Source organism: Parambassis ranga, chromosome 10, assembly GCF_900634625.1.
Source record: "Parambassis ranga chromosome 10, fParRan2.1, whole genome shotgun sequence".
NCBI lineage: Eukaryota > Metazoa > Chordata > Actinopteri > Ambassidae > Parambassis > Parambassis ranga.
Genome location: NC_041031.1, coordinates 14318737 through 14332641, shown reverse-complemented (window position 1 = coordinate 14332641; position 13905 = coordinate 14318737). Strand labels below are relative to the sequence as shown.

The window sequence follows — 13905 nt, the reverse complement described above, 5'->3', positions numbered from 1 at the left end:
CAGAGTCTGTTCTGTTTCATAATACAAATGTTTCAAGTGCTAGAAAAATGGTGTAGACTATAACTCTGACTTTGAAGAAACAAGTGTCTCTTTTTACTTCCCAAAAAGACAGAGGCTGAAAAGGCAAAGGATTTAGAGAGCTTGGCCCCCCCACATCCAGCTCAGGAAACTCCAGGCTCTCTGCTCTTCCTCTGCAGTAACAGCACTTAATCACACTCTCAGAGCTGTAATGGACTTCACATGCACTCACGCCTTCGCCTCGTCCCTTTCTCCATCTTCTCCTCCTCCTCATATGATTCACTCTCCCCTGTCAGAGTGATGTAGGGTCACGAGAATGGGGAAACACCTTCCAAGGAGAAAACACACATGCATTTTGACAACACACACACAGAGCTCCTTCCCGAGTGCTGCTGCATTGTGAGAGGACGCCACATGCTGCACGAGGAGAACTTGAACAGCAACATTTCTCCAAACTGAAGGTAAGACAATAAAAACAGTGTCAGTGTTCTACAGAAAACTTAATTTGTATTTATAAGTTTTATTTTTATCATGCATGCTGCAAAGAGGCCTTTTCTCCAAGGTTTATAGGTTACCAAATAAAGCAGCTCACTGTTGTACATATTAAATAAGAGATGATCAACTTGCTGTTCTAACATATCTGCCCAAAACAGCTCTTTAAACCCTGACACCATACAGCACTGTACTTTAAAAGCCTCTGTGTTCCTGTGCAGATGCTGTAATTAATAAGCGTTTCATTAGAAATAGTCTTTATTTGGTTTTGTTGCCTCGGAGAAAAATATCTTCTTTTTCCTGTGTTGCTTCTGTAGCCAAAAACAGTCCCATCATTATTTTTGAGAATCATTCTTTTCCCAGAGCACGAAACCAGAGAGCCAGAATCGTAACCTGTGATCTCCTTCTGACGTCAGTGTTGTCTCACTGAGAAAGAGGCAAATACTTTGAGGGGGGGTTGATTACATCTAAAGGCGCTTTATTTCCTTCTTTCTCTGTAAATCTTTTACTACTTCCTCATGCGAAAGAAAAGCCATAATAATCTCTGGAGGTTTGTGGATACAGATAAAAACAGAGGAGGGACAAATGGGTTTCTCCGGCTGTGGCAGACAGTCACGTTCACAAACCGGCCTACAGAAGAAATAATACCGTCACTAAAGACCTTCAGTCCCCTTTTTAAGATGACATGAGTTTTGTTTTGGTTCTTAAAGACTCATGGTTGTGTTAATGTTAATGTTATCCCCCAAAAACAAGACAAAAAAAAGATTATTAAAATGATTAAACTGATGGAAAGCAGCTTTTGCAACTTTTAGTTACCTTGTGAAAAAGAAACTAAAACAACCACGTGTTGGCCATTACACATGGGTGACATTTCATAAACATAATATTTGTACAGTGCACATTGCACAACCAGTATCCAGTTTAAAACATGTCTTAATACAATGTTATGTGTGCCAGAGGTTGCAGGCTCATACTGGCCATGGGGAACATGAGAAAGGTCAGACAATGTTCTTTTGGATGACTGAGAGTGTGCTGTGGACCAGGCTGCAAAGATGGTGTTAATTTCTCTGTGTAACCTTCATGGCAGCATCCTAACAAGCAGCAGTGGCACAAAATCCTGCTCATATGCACGTAAAATGAAAGCAAGTTGGTCTTTTTTTTAAATGTAAACTTAAGAATAGCTTGTATACATCTTGTCTGGGCTCTGTACTTCTTTTTAAACAGGTCACCTCATGATTTATTGCCCCACCTGCCCCATTGTTTAACTTAAGATTAGATCACAGGCTGTCAGCCACATCCCTTCTATTTCTAAGCCACTCACACTCAATATCTTTGCAAAATATCAAAATATGCCAGCGTAGGTTTAGACAATGATAACTAATAACGCCTGTCAGTGCTGAAGCCAGGAGGGCAGAGAACAAGGCTGTCCACACAGAACCAAAGCCAGCAGTCCATTAGTGCAGAATGCTAACAGTTGGCCAGACTCTGGGAAATCTCAGAACACTGTCAAGGTCCATGTGGAAACGACCAGGCTGATCCAGGGCAAGAAGCTCCTAAATCCCAGACCAGTTTGCCTGGGTGTCTGCCTCGAAGGTAAACACAGTTCAAAGAGATCATTAGAAGCTAAATGAAGATAAGCGATAAACATGTTTTCGATTATATCAAGATGAATGTTTTGGCAGGAGCTAATCATTTGTGAGACCACTGAGTCGGCGGCCTGGTGTGTGTCAGTTTTACCCTGCCTGCAATGTAGACACTTACTTAATGCCAGTGGTACCTTGTTGAAACAGAGAGAGACACACGTGCCAGCTCAGATCTGTTCTATTACATTTACCCTTTATGTTTAATGTAACCCAGTCTGTGCTGTTCAAAGGGCCTGAAGAGGAAAGAAATGGACACACACAATCTGAACCCTGAAGACACAGATGTGATCTGAGAGGGAGCCTGCAAGTAATCTGAGATAAAGAGGAGTCCAGCATTTCTCCATCACCTGATTTGTGGAGCTTTAACATGGGATGAGCTGCTGATATCAGTGAGTTACGGTACAGTCTTTATTTTCTTAGTTATAAAACATCCCTTATCTGTCATAAATGTTATCATTAAAAAAGAATACAAGAAGCATTGAGGAGTGAAGAATACTTCCTTTCACCAATACAATATTGCTGCATATTTACAGTGATCACATTGGTTGTACTTTAACAACACACTGGAGGCCCTATATCCTGTGAGAAGTAGATCAGAGTGTTTCCTGACCCACTCAAACAGGTCCTGTAACTGCGTCAGTGTGACACAAAGGAAATAATCTTTAACTGAGGAGACAGACTTTATACAACAACTGAAAGAGGCATTATACAAATTTCTATCAAGTCACTGCTCGACGTGTGGGAACAGTTTGACCACAAATCTACAAAACTTCCAACAGCTGACATGTTTTTGTTGTTTTGTTTTTCCATTTTTTCTTCACTACAACTTTAATTTATTTTGGTAATAATACATACTTTTACTCTGTCAGAGCAGTTCTATGACTTCACTCAGCCATGGTATCATTAAAATAGTCTCTATACTCACATTACAAAAGCATCAAAAACGTGTGTGTGATTATGACACAGCCCTCCCCTCTTTTTCTGTGGCTGCTTTCTCTTTGATGCACAGATGTTTTAACATCGTTAATATCTTCCAAGAAAACTTGTGGTGCTTGTTTGGACATTTCCGCACCTCTCTAAAGGAACTTCCTGTTTATGTCCAGCTGCATCCCCGTGCATCCTGACTGAGAACCCTGACCAGAACCTGGCCCTCTAAGCGTCAACCCCTAACCCTGGAGGGGCAGCAGGGGTTGAATGTGAGAAAATGCGGTGTGCCACCCTCACCACCCTGCTGATTGGGGTCATGCTGTACTTAGCAATGGGAGCACTTGTTTTCCTCACCCTGGAGACTCCTGGGGAGACCATGGCACACAAACATCTGATGAAAACCAAGGAAAATTTCCTCATCAATAACTCCTGTGTCACTGAGATGGACTTCCACAATCTTGTAAAGGTATCAGTGGATGCACTGAGCACAGCAGCCTGCTTTCAGTATTTAAATATATTTACAGCATCTGATTTAGGTGTACAGAACACACATTTGCATTTGAAATATTTTTATCATTAGTCAGGACTAAAGGATAAAACCGAAACACAAATAATGCTTAAATTAGACGAGTTGTGTGGATTAACAATAAAATTATTTGGCACGCAGGGAGTGGTGTCTGCAGTGGAGGCGGGCCTGGATGTCAGCAGCCTTCCTGCCAACCTGACCTCTCGCTGGGACATGCCCTCCGCCTTCTTCTTCTGTGGTACCATCATCACCACCATTGGTAGGTGACAGGTTGCGTTTGGCTGTGTGAATTTCAAAATAACATCAGGAGGAGCCTCTTAGAAATAGATTTGTTTTTTTGACTAGGCTTCGGTAACCTGTCTCCTCGGACATGGTATGGCCAGTTATTCTGCGTGTGCTACGCCCTGGTGGGCATCCCCATGTTTGGCATTCTGCTGGCCGGAGTGGGTGACCACATGGGCACGGTGCTGCGGAGAGCTGTAGCCAAGATTGAGACCCTCTTCCTGGTGAGAATGGTCTGTCCTGCCCAAGAACCAAACCTCAGATTACTACCTGACTAATTCACAGGAGCTTCTGGGTAGGAGCCAGCCAGATCAGTCTACCTGGATATGAACCATTGCTATTATAGAAATGTTCTTATTCTTAGCCTGGATTTATTCATTGCAGGTTCACTGTGTGCAATTATACTTGAACTGTATAATCACTGATCATGTTTTATTCTGTGTTTGCTGCTGTCTCTCTCTTATAGAAACGTAAGGTCAGGCCCACAACTGTGCGCGTGATCTCAGCAGTCCTCTCCATCCTGATTGGCTGCCTGATCTTCCTCGCCGTGCCCACAGTCGTGTTTCAGAAAGTGGAGGACTGGTCCTTTCTGGAGTCGCTTTACTTTGTGGTCATCACTCTCACCACTGTTGGCTTTGGAGACTATGTACCAGGTTCTCTCTCTCTATCACACACACACACACACACACACACACACACACTCACACACACACACACCTTTTCACCTTTTCAGACTCTTTGCTCTCTTTCATTTAAAGACTAAATAAAACACATGATCTGATGATCTGATATCTTGTCTGGTTTGAAGGGATCCTGTATCTAAACAAGTCCACTTTATGTGTGTCCAGGTGGAGGTAATGAGGACAGCAGTTTCTTCAAGCCTTTGGTGTTGTTGTGGATCGTGTTCGGTCTTGCCTACTTTGCCTCCATCCTAACCATGATAGGCAACTGGCTGAGGGTGCTGTCTAAAAGGACCCGTGCTGAGGTGAGAGGCTTACAGGCAGGAATGTAAACTCAGGCAGGAAGACCTGTGCTTATTCCTGTCTCTCATCACCTCCTCATGTCTCCTGTTCAGATGGAGGAGTTGAGGGCCCATGCTACAGACTGGACACAGAACATGTCCATGGACTTCCGAATTCCAAACCCTCTGGAATTCAACGATCCATTTCTCCTGCAGCGAAGGCGCTGGAAACGCAGTGAGCGTCGCCGCATACGCCGGGGAGCGCAAGGAACTCTGGGATACTTGGCTCAAGGGGGGTCAGAGAATGGACACCTTCCAAACCGCTGGGCCGGCCTTTCCAGCTCCATGAGCCAGCTGGAGGCCCATGCATCTCTGGAGAGGGCAGCAGTGGTGAGGTCCAGGCAGGGTGCTGCTGGAGGGGGGAAAGTGCCGAGAGCAGTGGTGGGATTGAGGGTCGACCTTCCTGAGGCTCCCCAGGGACAGGGCAGGTTTCCTCACCTGCTGGCCCGGTCTTTCTCCCTCCCTGTGGCTCACTCCACCTCAGAGCTGGACTCAGCAGGTGCAGCCATGCAGGAAGGATCCCTGTCTGGGTCTGAGTCTCCCTTTGACTCCAGGTCTGATGGCTCTTCGGTCTCATTGTCTTTTTTGATGATTCACAAGTTCCAGCCCTGCATCACCGTCAGCGGCACAGAGGAAAGAGGAGTAAGAGCCGCACAGATAAATGCAGCTCAGGAGAAAGCCAAACTGATGCCTGCAGAAAACTGCGACTCTGTACCAAACATTACCCCCAAACATCCCCCAAGTTTTCTTTCCCACCCCTCCCCTCCTTCCCCTTCCCTCCACCCAGGCCTCCCTCCCTCCCCTCACGTCAAAACCACCACCTCACCGGGATGCCAGCTGCTGGACTTCTTCGGAGAGAACCTGGCGTACATCGATGAGTCCTCAGACACTCTGAGCGACCGCGCCCAATCATCAGGGAATGAGGAGAAGAGGAGACGGCCGCGAAAGCCAAAGAGGAGAAGCATGAGGAGGCAGCTGTCACACAGGTGGACCCCCCTGCAGGTGAGGAGGCCTAACAGTGACATGCAGCCGCCGTCCAATCCCCCAACACCACCTCCAGACTCCTCTCTCTCAGGGAACCTGACAGATTCAGCTCCTGCACTCTGACGAACACCTCACTCGGGTGTGTCTGCATTACAGCTGTGGGTTTACAGACAGTTGTGTTATATACACGCCTCATACACCATTGTTAATGTACCTGTTGGCCAGGATGTTGCAGTATTTTTTTGTAACTTCACAGAATCAGCTCACAAACGTCACAGTGTGACTAAAATTTTGTCTGTTGGTGTGGAATTCCCAGATCACTCGTTAAAGATGGTAATAAAGATAGTAAGTTTAAGTGTTTGACTACCTCAGGATGTGTCTGACATTTTCAGCGCCAAAATAACTGCAAAGATTGTCATTCTAACATGCCTGTTTACTCTTCATATTAGCTCTTTTCTTTGTTTTAGTGCCTGTTCCTGCTGATGGTTTCAGAGCCTTACATGCTAGGGTCATGGATACATTGACAAAAACAAAGCTGAAGGGCTAACAGGGAAAACACTCGATCACAGGTTTAAGTGGAGTTTCATTATATATATATATATATATATATATATATATATATATATATATATATATATATGAACAGATATATATATATATATATATATATATATATATATATATATATATATATATCTGTTCATGTTGCTTTCAGCTGCAGAGATGTGCTCATAACTAAATCTCAGATTTAAGAACGTTTTGTGAGGTTGAGACTGAAAATAAGATGTAAATTCAGTGTAGGGTTTCCTCCTCACGCTAACATTAGAAAAATGTAAATATAAAAAGGGAGCCGGAACAGGGGACATATTTTACCCAGTAAAATGACGTGCGTTGAGGCCGTTATGCTCTAACTCAGTTGATCATAAGACACTACACGTCAGGATCTGGGTGGTTTACCACCTCGGTTTAAAAAAAAATCTTGTGGTAAAACCCTGCAGTGGGTGGAGAACCTGAACCACAACAACAGCTTGAAAGCACGATGGGGCCATTAATTACCAGTGTCAGACCTCCATGATTACCGAAAACCATTGAGACTGAAGTCATCCAGTTATTTAAGCGCACTAACTCCTCCTTCTCCTGAAGGTTTCTTTATATTTTCAAAGGTAAAAAGGGTAAAAAAGGGTCATACAAATATCTGGCTATGCTTGCCTTGTGTATAAAAAGCTACTGAAACAAAGCTGAAGTTATCTGTAAGTTTGTCGTGTGTACCAAGTATACTATCAAGTGTCCTTAAGTCACTGTTGGCAAGCTTTGGCTTGTGGCCACTTTATCTTTTTTCCAGTGTTTTCATTTTTAAAGACTCCTGTGCTCATAATAACTGTGCAGATTTTTGTAACTAATGCACACACCTTTCAAGTGCTGTTTTTCCTCAGCTGAACCCTGTTAGATGCGTCATAATCTCTTAAAGTGACCCATTAAAACGATGGTTATCTGTCTCTATTAACACACACACACCCACACTCAGTTATTTAGCCTGATCTGTGCAGATGCCTTGGCGATATTTTATGTAACTCTGATATTTTTAAAAGGTCCATGTAGAGTTTTCCCCCAGTCTTAAGGCAGCAGAGTGTATTCTTCACTTGTGCACAGACCAAACAGCAGCAACATCAGGTTTAAATTTGAACCACTGTTGGAGTTCAAAATCACTGATGGTTCCTATAAACTCTAATTCCCAAGTCAATAAACGTTTAACTAATGGGCTCCTTCCTGATCAGTGTACTTATTCCATAATTAAGTTAGGTTTCAAACAGGTTTGGGGCTGTTGCTGGTTGGACTGAAGTGAGGCAGGTGCCCAGTGTTTGGATTCACTGCAGGAGTAGGCAATATATTTTCAACAATGTTTGTTTATTCTAATCTGTTTCCGCACAAATTTTATGTCAACAGATGTTTGAGAACATCCACATTTTTGTAATGTAATGTTTTTAGGTTTAATGTGCAGTTTTTGTTGAATGTAAAATGTGTAATGCTCATCGGCTGTGGCCTTCTACAATAACGTTTCCTCAGCATCAGTGTGGCTGCAGTGAAAATCAATGACACTGTTTCACTGATCAACAGATGGCAGCAGCGTGCCAAGAAACACGCTGAAGCACCAACAAAGAGTGGGAAAAAGTCTGGATGGAGATACATGACTGCAAGGGCTTTAAAGGGACAGATCACCCCAATAGTTTGTATGTTTCCTGTGGCTTGCAGTGATTTTTATCCATCTAGACTCACCAGGTTTTTCATCATAGAAACTATTTTCTAATAAACTACAATTAGCAACCATGTTACTGAGTGCAGTGTAGATGTTTCTGGAGTGACTGAGTCATGATTCCTGGAAGGAGACATTGGGTTTTACATTTTTATTTTGTGGTGCTCTGAGCAGCCTAAACTGTGAGCTGAGTACTATCTTGCTCCAATACACTGAAGAGAAGACTGACATCTCCAGCAACTCCTCCAAACTCACAACATAAAATCCAGATGGGTAAACAGCACTGCAGGTCACAGAATGATATTAAATATGCTCACATGTGGATTTAAAGGTCCAGTATTTTGTTCTATGAACACATTTTCATTTCAGGTCATTTCTGTAGACGTACATGTAGCTGCTCTGTTGTGGAGCAGCTGATGAGATGACCTGAACCCTGAGAGACCTGAATGAACCCGCCTCTTAATGGATAAGGGATAAACAGTCAATTCCTGCTTACTCAGAACCAGGGACTACTACATGAGGCTGCCATGGCATCATGCCCTCCACCAAGGCCAAAATAAGTAACTGACTGAATCCACACTGAGATTCAGGCTCCCACATATTTTGTCACTTGTTGACAGAAGGCTGGAAGGAAAAGTAGTTGGTTCACATTGGTGTGCCGAGTACAAGCCATCAGCAATTATAAGTCTGAAGCCTGACTTTAGACTAAATATATGGCCTTATTTGATTCTAATGTAAGTGTTGGATTACACTTAGTGATGATTAACGTAGCATGTAATCACTCATGTAAAGCAATTGAAACACATTTACTTTATACAGTTTAAATCAAAATGTTAACTCTAATTTATCATGTTGAATATTTATCTATCTGCTGTGTATAAACAATTAAAGACACATAGTCAAAACCAAAATTTTAAAAATAATTTTATTACATAACAGCCTTGCCTGTATTCAAGGGGCGAAATTCAGATAAACGACACCCTCCTCTGTTCAAAAGGAGAACAGCCGGGCCTCTGTGGGTTTGGCCTCTCAGCTGCTTTGTCCCAGTAGGTTCATAAAGTACAGCTCTGGGCTCCAACTTTGACTGCTTGAAGAATATGGCTTCAGTAATGCAGAGGCCACACATCAGTATCATCTGTTTACTCCTGTGTCTGTTTTATATTTTGTGTTTATGGTCTCCTGTTTCCCTGAAAGTGGTGTTTTAACATAAATAAAAAGGAATGACTTCAGGCTAAAGTCAAACCTGCCATGTGAATTCACACCATAAAGAACCTTCTGTTATCCTTATGAACCGTTTACAACCTTTATCAAAGGCTCTCTTATATTTTGGTCAGGATGGGATGGGTGGGTGAATGTGCAAAGAACCTGACCCATGGATCATTACACATGCTGCTATATGGAGGCAAAACAAGCTGCATATATGAATGTATGTATGGGTGTGCTTTTGGTGCCCTGAGGGTCTATGCACACACTCCCTCTCAAGGTCCAACACGCAGAGAAGAAGAAAGAGGTGTGTGTGTGTGAGCAGGGGTCCATATCCACAGCAGACGTCCCTCCCAAGGACAGAGGGACTCAGTGTGAGACGGAGCAAAGCGCTCCACCGTGGGATAAGTACAGGTTGGATATAGCAAGGGGTAGTTAAGTGGAAAAGACTAACAGATGCTGGGGCTAGTTTACTCAGGGGGAGGGAGCCTCACCACAGCCCTAGCACTGACACCCCAACACACACACACACAAAGAGTGAGGCTGCATTCTCACTGCGGCTTACAAAAACAATTTTACTGCGACGGCTGCAGAACAGTTTGTATCTCTTTAAGTTATTTTAACAGCAAAAGCAGCTTGGAAACAAATTTGTCTCTCTTCAGTGAAAATAAAAACACTGAATTCAAAACAACATTATGTGTAGAAGTCCAGGCTTCGTTTCATTTTTAAACACTAATTTCTGTAATTTTAGCTTTAGCTAGATGTCCTAGCTTTGAATAATGACATGGCCAAGAGTCTGTGGCCATGCTAGCCGCTCAGGGAGAATGTAAACAGGCACAGTGGTCTAGAACGCTAACATGCTAGACATGTTTACGTTTTTGTTAGTTGGCATGTTAGCAACATTATGTTAACAAGTGATGCTAGCATGCCCTGCTCCTGAAATAAAAAGCTTACAGCACCCAGGTCTTAGTACCAACAAGACCTGACCCTACTTTAGCATCCAAACTCTTTTTTTGTTTTAAAGTTGTTGTTTTTTTCTTTATCTTATGTCGGGGTGAAAATCCCCTTGTTTCCTTCTGATCACCCCCTGAATTAGTTTGTAAGGAAGGAGTGGATAAATTCTGGTCTCAAAATTATAATTTATTAAACAATGAGGCAAATTCTGAGTCGCAGAGCTCTGGGTTGTTGCACACAAAGAACCAAACAAGAACAACACAAGAACAGGACAACCAACAAGAACAAACAACCACACAGCAACAACGAACAATGCAACAACAACTGGACATGGGATTCACCCATTGATATACCCCATGGGCGTTCCTGCCTGCCGGCCCACAGGGGCATCTACCGCCCCCCTGCAGACCCTGGTTCATACAGCAACTAGACCATTAGTGTTTACTGCCAAATAAGGTAAAACTTCAATTCCTCAAATCTCATAGGTTGTGAGTCCAATCTGGGGGTGACCATAAAACTGGGTACTCAGGAGAAAAACACATTCCTTTAGAATCTGGCTTTTATCAGGTCAAAGGTGCTGCTGTCCTTAGTCTGAATTTATGACCATCTCGTACCAACCGGAGCTCTCTCCAGAGAGCAGAAGAACAACTGATCTCATCTGCCACAGCCTGAACTGCAGAAAACAAAGTTATATGACACACTATGAAATTACTTATTAATACATTCAGTATCCTCGAATTACTTTGATTTTCTATAAAACTTCCTAACACATAAACACTTATGAAAATCACATTATTAAGCGCTAAACACATATAAACATGAATACTTATATATCTGAACACACTGCATGTTAACACCATGCAGAATAAATTCTTTCACCCAACAATTCCCTCTTTTGAGCTCTTATAAGAGCTCACAACAAATCTTCCTCGTCGTCACCTGGCACGGGCACCTCTGCTGCCAGCAGAGGCATCTGATATGAAGGAGAATGAAAACCTGAATCCTGCTTTTCAATTGCTGACACAATTAACCTGTAACCTAAACAGTGCACACAGGGAATATAACAACAACAACCACATGTAGTCAAAATGCCCAAGAATGCTGCAAAAGAAGTGATTAGTGACATACCATACTACCGCCTTCCAGGGTCCAAGCACCCTAATCAGCCAGTCGTCCAGGGGGTTATCTATCCCTGAGTGCTCATGCAAGTACTGGAAAGAGTTCTCAAACCTTCTAAAGCTTTAGTGACCTTACCGTCGGGAGCAGTGTTATTGGGAATGAAAGTACAACACATTTCATCAAACATAGCACATACACCTCCTTTCTCTGCCAATAACATATCCAAAGTCATCCGGTCCTGTACTGAAATCAAATCCCCATGCATCGTCTGGATATAATGGGGCAGGTTCAGTGTACAGGTGGGGCCTCGCTGATGCACAGGCAACACAACCTGACATATTTTGCTCCTTCACCTGTTTTACCATCCATCTGAACCAAATATTACCATCCTCATATCCAGTAGATAACGCTAATACATCAAACGGGGTGAGCTTAGTGTAATCATGGACTACAATGTCGGGTTAGGAGTCCCAACATTGGCCAGGCACTCCAGAAGATTTAACATAAGGGTTGTGGTCCAGGCAAGTAATTGATAGCATAATGGGATTCTGTGTGCAGCTCCAATCTCTTTGTATACGGTAATACCCACTGAACAAGATCCGCCCGCCTGAGGTGGTTTTAGCTTTTTTAGGTGCCCAATTTGTGTGCTGCCACCCCAATCCACAAACTTCTCCATACTGTCTCCATGACACATTATGTCCCCCGCAGTTGATTACTGCGCACAAATCAAAGATAAAAGAGAACTCTGAACCCTTATAGTAGTCTAACTCTATACCTCCCCCGTTTCTCACACATGCATCTCCTCCTGTCCCTTGTGCTCTCCTCACCCTGCGTGTGCTGGGCCCTGGATTTGACTTACCATTGGATCCTGGAAAACTGACAAAATAATTATGTTCACACAAAAATAAAGTCAAAGATACAATAACTACTGACATGAAAACACAAGCTCCTAACACCCTCCAGTTACCCCACAGTCCCATCTTGTCAGCCGGAGTTTTCTTAATACAGGAACTAGAACCTCTGCTCCTGAAACTTTAGACCTTCCTCTCGACAGCTGACCTTACTGATGACTGTGGTTCGTCTCCTGGTGGGGTGATGCGCTTAACTTCGCCTATCACCCTTAGTTGGAGTGATGCGCTTAACTTCGCCTATCACTCTTAGTCCCACGCTGATCCCGATGATTGCTCATGTATGTTTATTCACCGTCTCATCCTCTTCAACCAAGTAGGGTAGACTACCTACTGGTCACACTCTTGGTTTCAGGGGATTATTCTGCCCCTTTTATTTTATCCTCCTCCTGCTCCTTCTAATGTCGGCCAGCGTCCATCCTGGCTCCAGTGATACCAGGTGTCTCCTTTCCCTTTCAGCCGCACAGCATGGGATGTCCTCTCTACCACCTGATATGGTCCCGTCCACCGTGGCTCCGACCACTTTCTCTTTATCACCTTCAGGAGGACCCACTCAGCTGTGTGTGGCTCCTTCTGGACTCTCCATCTCTCCTTTCTCCTGTAATACAAATACTAACACCAAAGCTTTAAATTCATTATATTATGGTTTATATTAATACCATACTGCATACTTCTTCAGTCTCAGCCGGCCAGCTGGTCCAGGAAACTGTCGACCTGTAAGAAGCTCATAGGGTGTACATTATATGGCGTTATTAACAGAACATCAATACAATAGATAATACTTGAACCCATATAAATTTGGTCTGTGCACAGATTTTAGCCAATTTTTGTTTTAGGTTGTAGTTTCATCCTTTCCACTTTTCCCTGTGACTATGATTGATATACTGCACCATACCTATGTTTTAGGCCTAAAGTCTGCTCCACCTTTTCCAAGTCTAAACTCTTAAAATGAGATCCATTCTGGGAATCCATGCTGTGGAATGTAATAGTTAATCAAACAGTTTATTGTCCGGTTTAAAACTCAAATACATTAATCCTGTCTCACCCTCTTTTTTCTGAAACAGAACACCATTCACAGCTCCACCTGTTTCAGAAACATCAAGATAAAAAGTAATCTAGGTGAGCCAGATCGGTATGGAAGTTGAGACAATGAAAGAGACAAGAGTACAGGAGGCACAAAACCTACATCAGTAAATGATGAAGACCAGATGTTATGTGGTAGTGTGGCTAACATCTCCTGAGCCTTATTATGCCTCTACTGTATGAATGGCAACCTAATAAGCTTTAAAGGATGAAGAATTCTAAACACCTATCCTCTGTGCCTATTCATTAGAAATAGCTTTACATTTCCTAACCATGGAGCCTAATTCTGTAATATTATGTGTGATACAATGACTAAGCAAACAAGTGGCACACTATCATCTGCCATTTTGAGCCATTTAAAACTGTTCTGGTGTTAACTATACGTCAGCAGCTACTCCCTCCTCAGTCACAAACAATTTATCTGCTGTGATGGACCAATGTAGTCCCTCTCATTAGGAGGTAGAACCTCTCCTGATAGAAGAGATCCTCACACC

The 13905-nt window shown here is 43.0% G+C and overlaps 1 protein-coding gene across 3 annotated transcripts; it reads left to right on the top strand.

Annotated features, from left to right (window-relative positions):
• Window positions 1-229: 229 nt before the first annotated feature.
• Window positions 230-6248, top strand: LOC114442222 (potassium channel subfamily K member 4-like). Of its 3 annotated transcripts, none has more exons than XM_028415602.1 (8): window positions 230-479; window positions 2384-2542; window positions 3257-3546; window positions 3748-3865; window positions 3952-4112; window positions 4355-4541; window positions 4737-4873; window positions 4964-6248. In XM_028415602.1, the coding sequence occupies exons 3-8, from the start codon at window positions 3358-3360 to the stop codon at window positions 6014-6016; spliced, it is 1845 nt and encodes a 614-aa protein (XP_028271403.1). In that variant the 5' UTR covers window positions 230-479; window positions 2384-2542; window positions 3257-3357; the 3' UTR covers window positions 6017-6248. The 3 variants fall into 3 exon arrangements, with proteins under 3 accessions (XP_028271403.1, XP_028271401.1, XP_028271402.1); XM_028415600.1 differs by having other exon boundaries at window positions 3952-4121; XM_028415601.1 differs by having other exon boundaries at window positions 2384-2552; window positions 3952-4121.
• Window positions 6249-13905: the final 7657 nt, after the last annotated feature.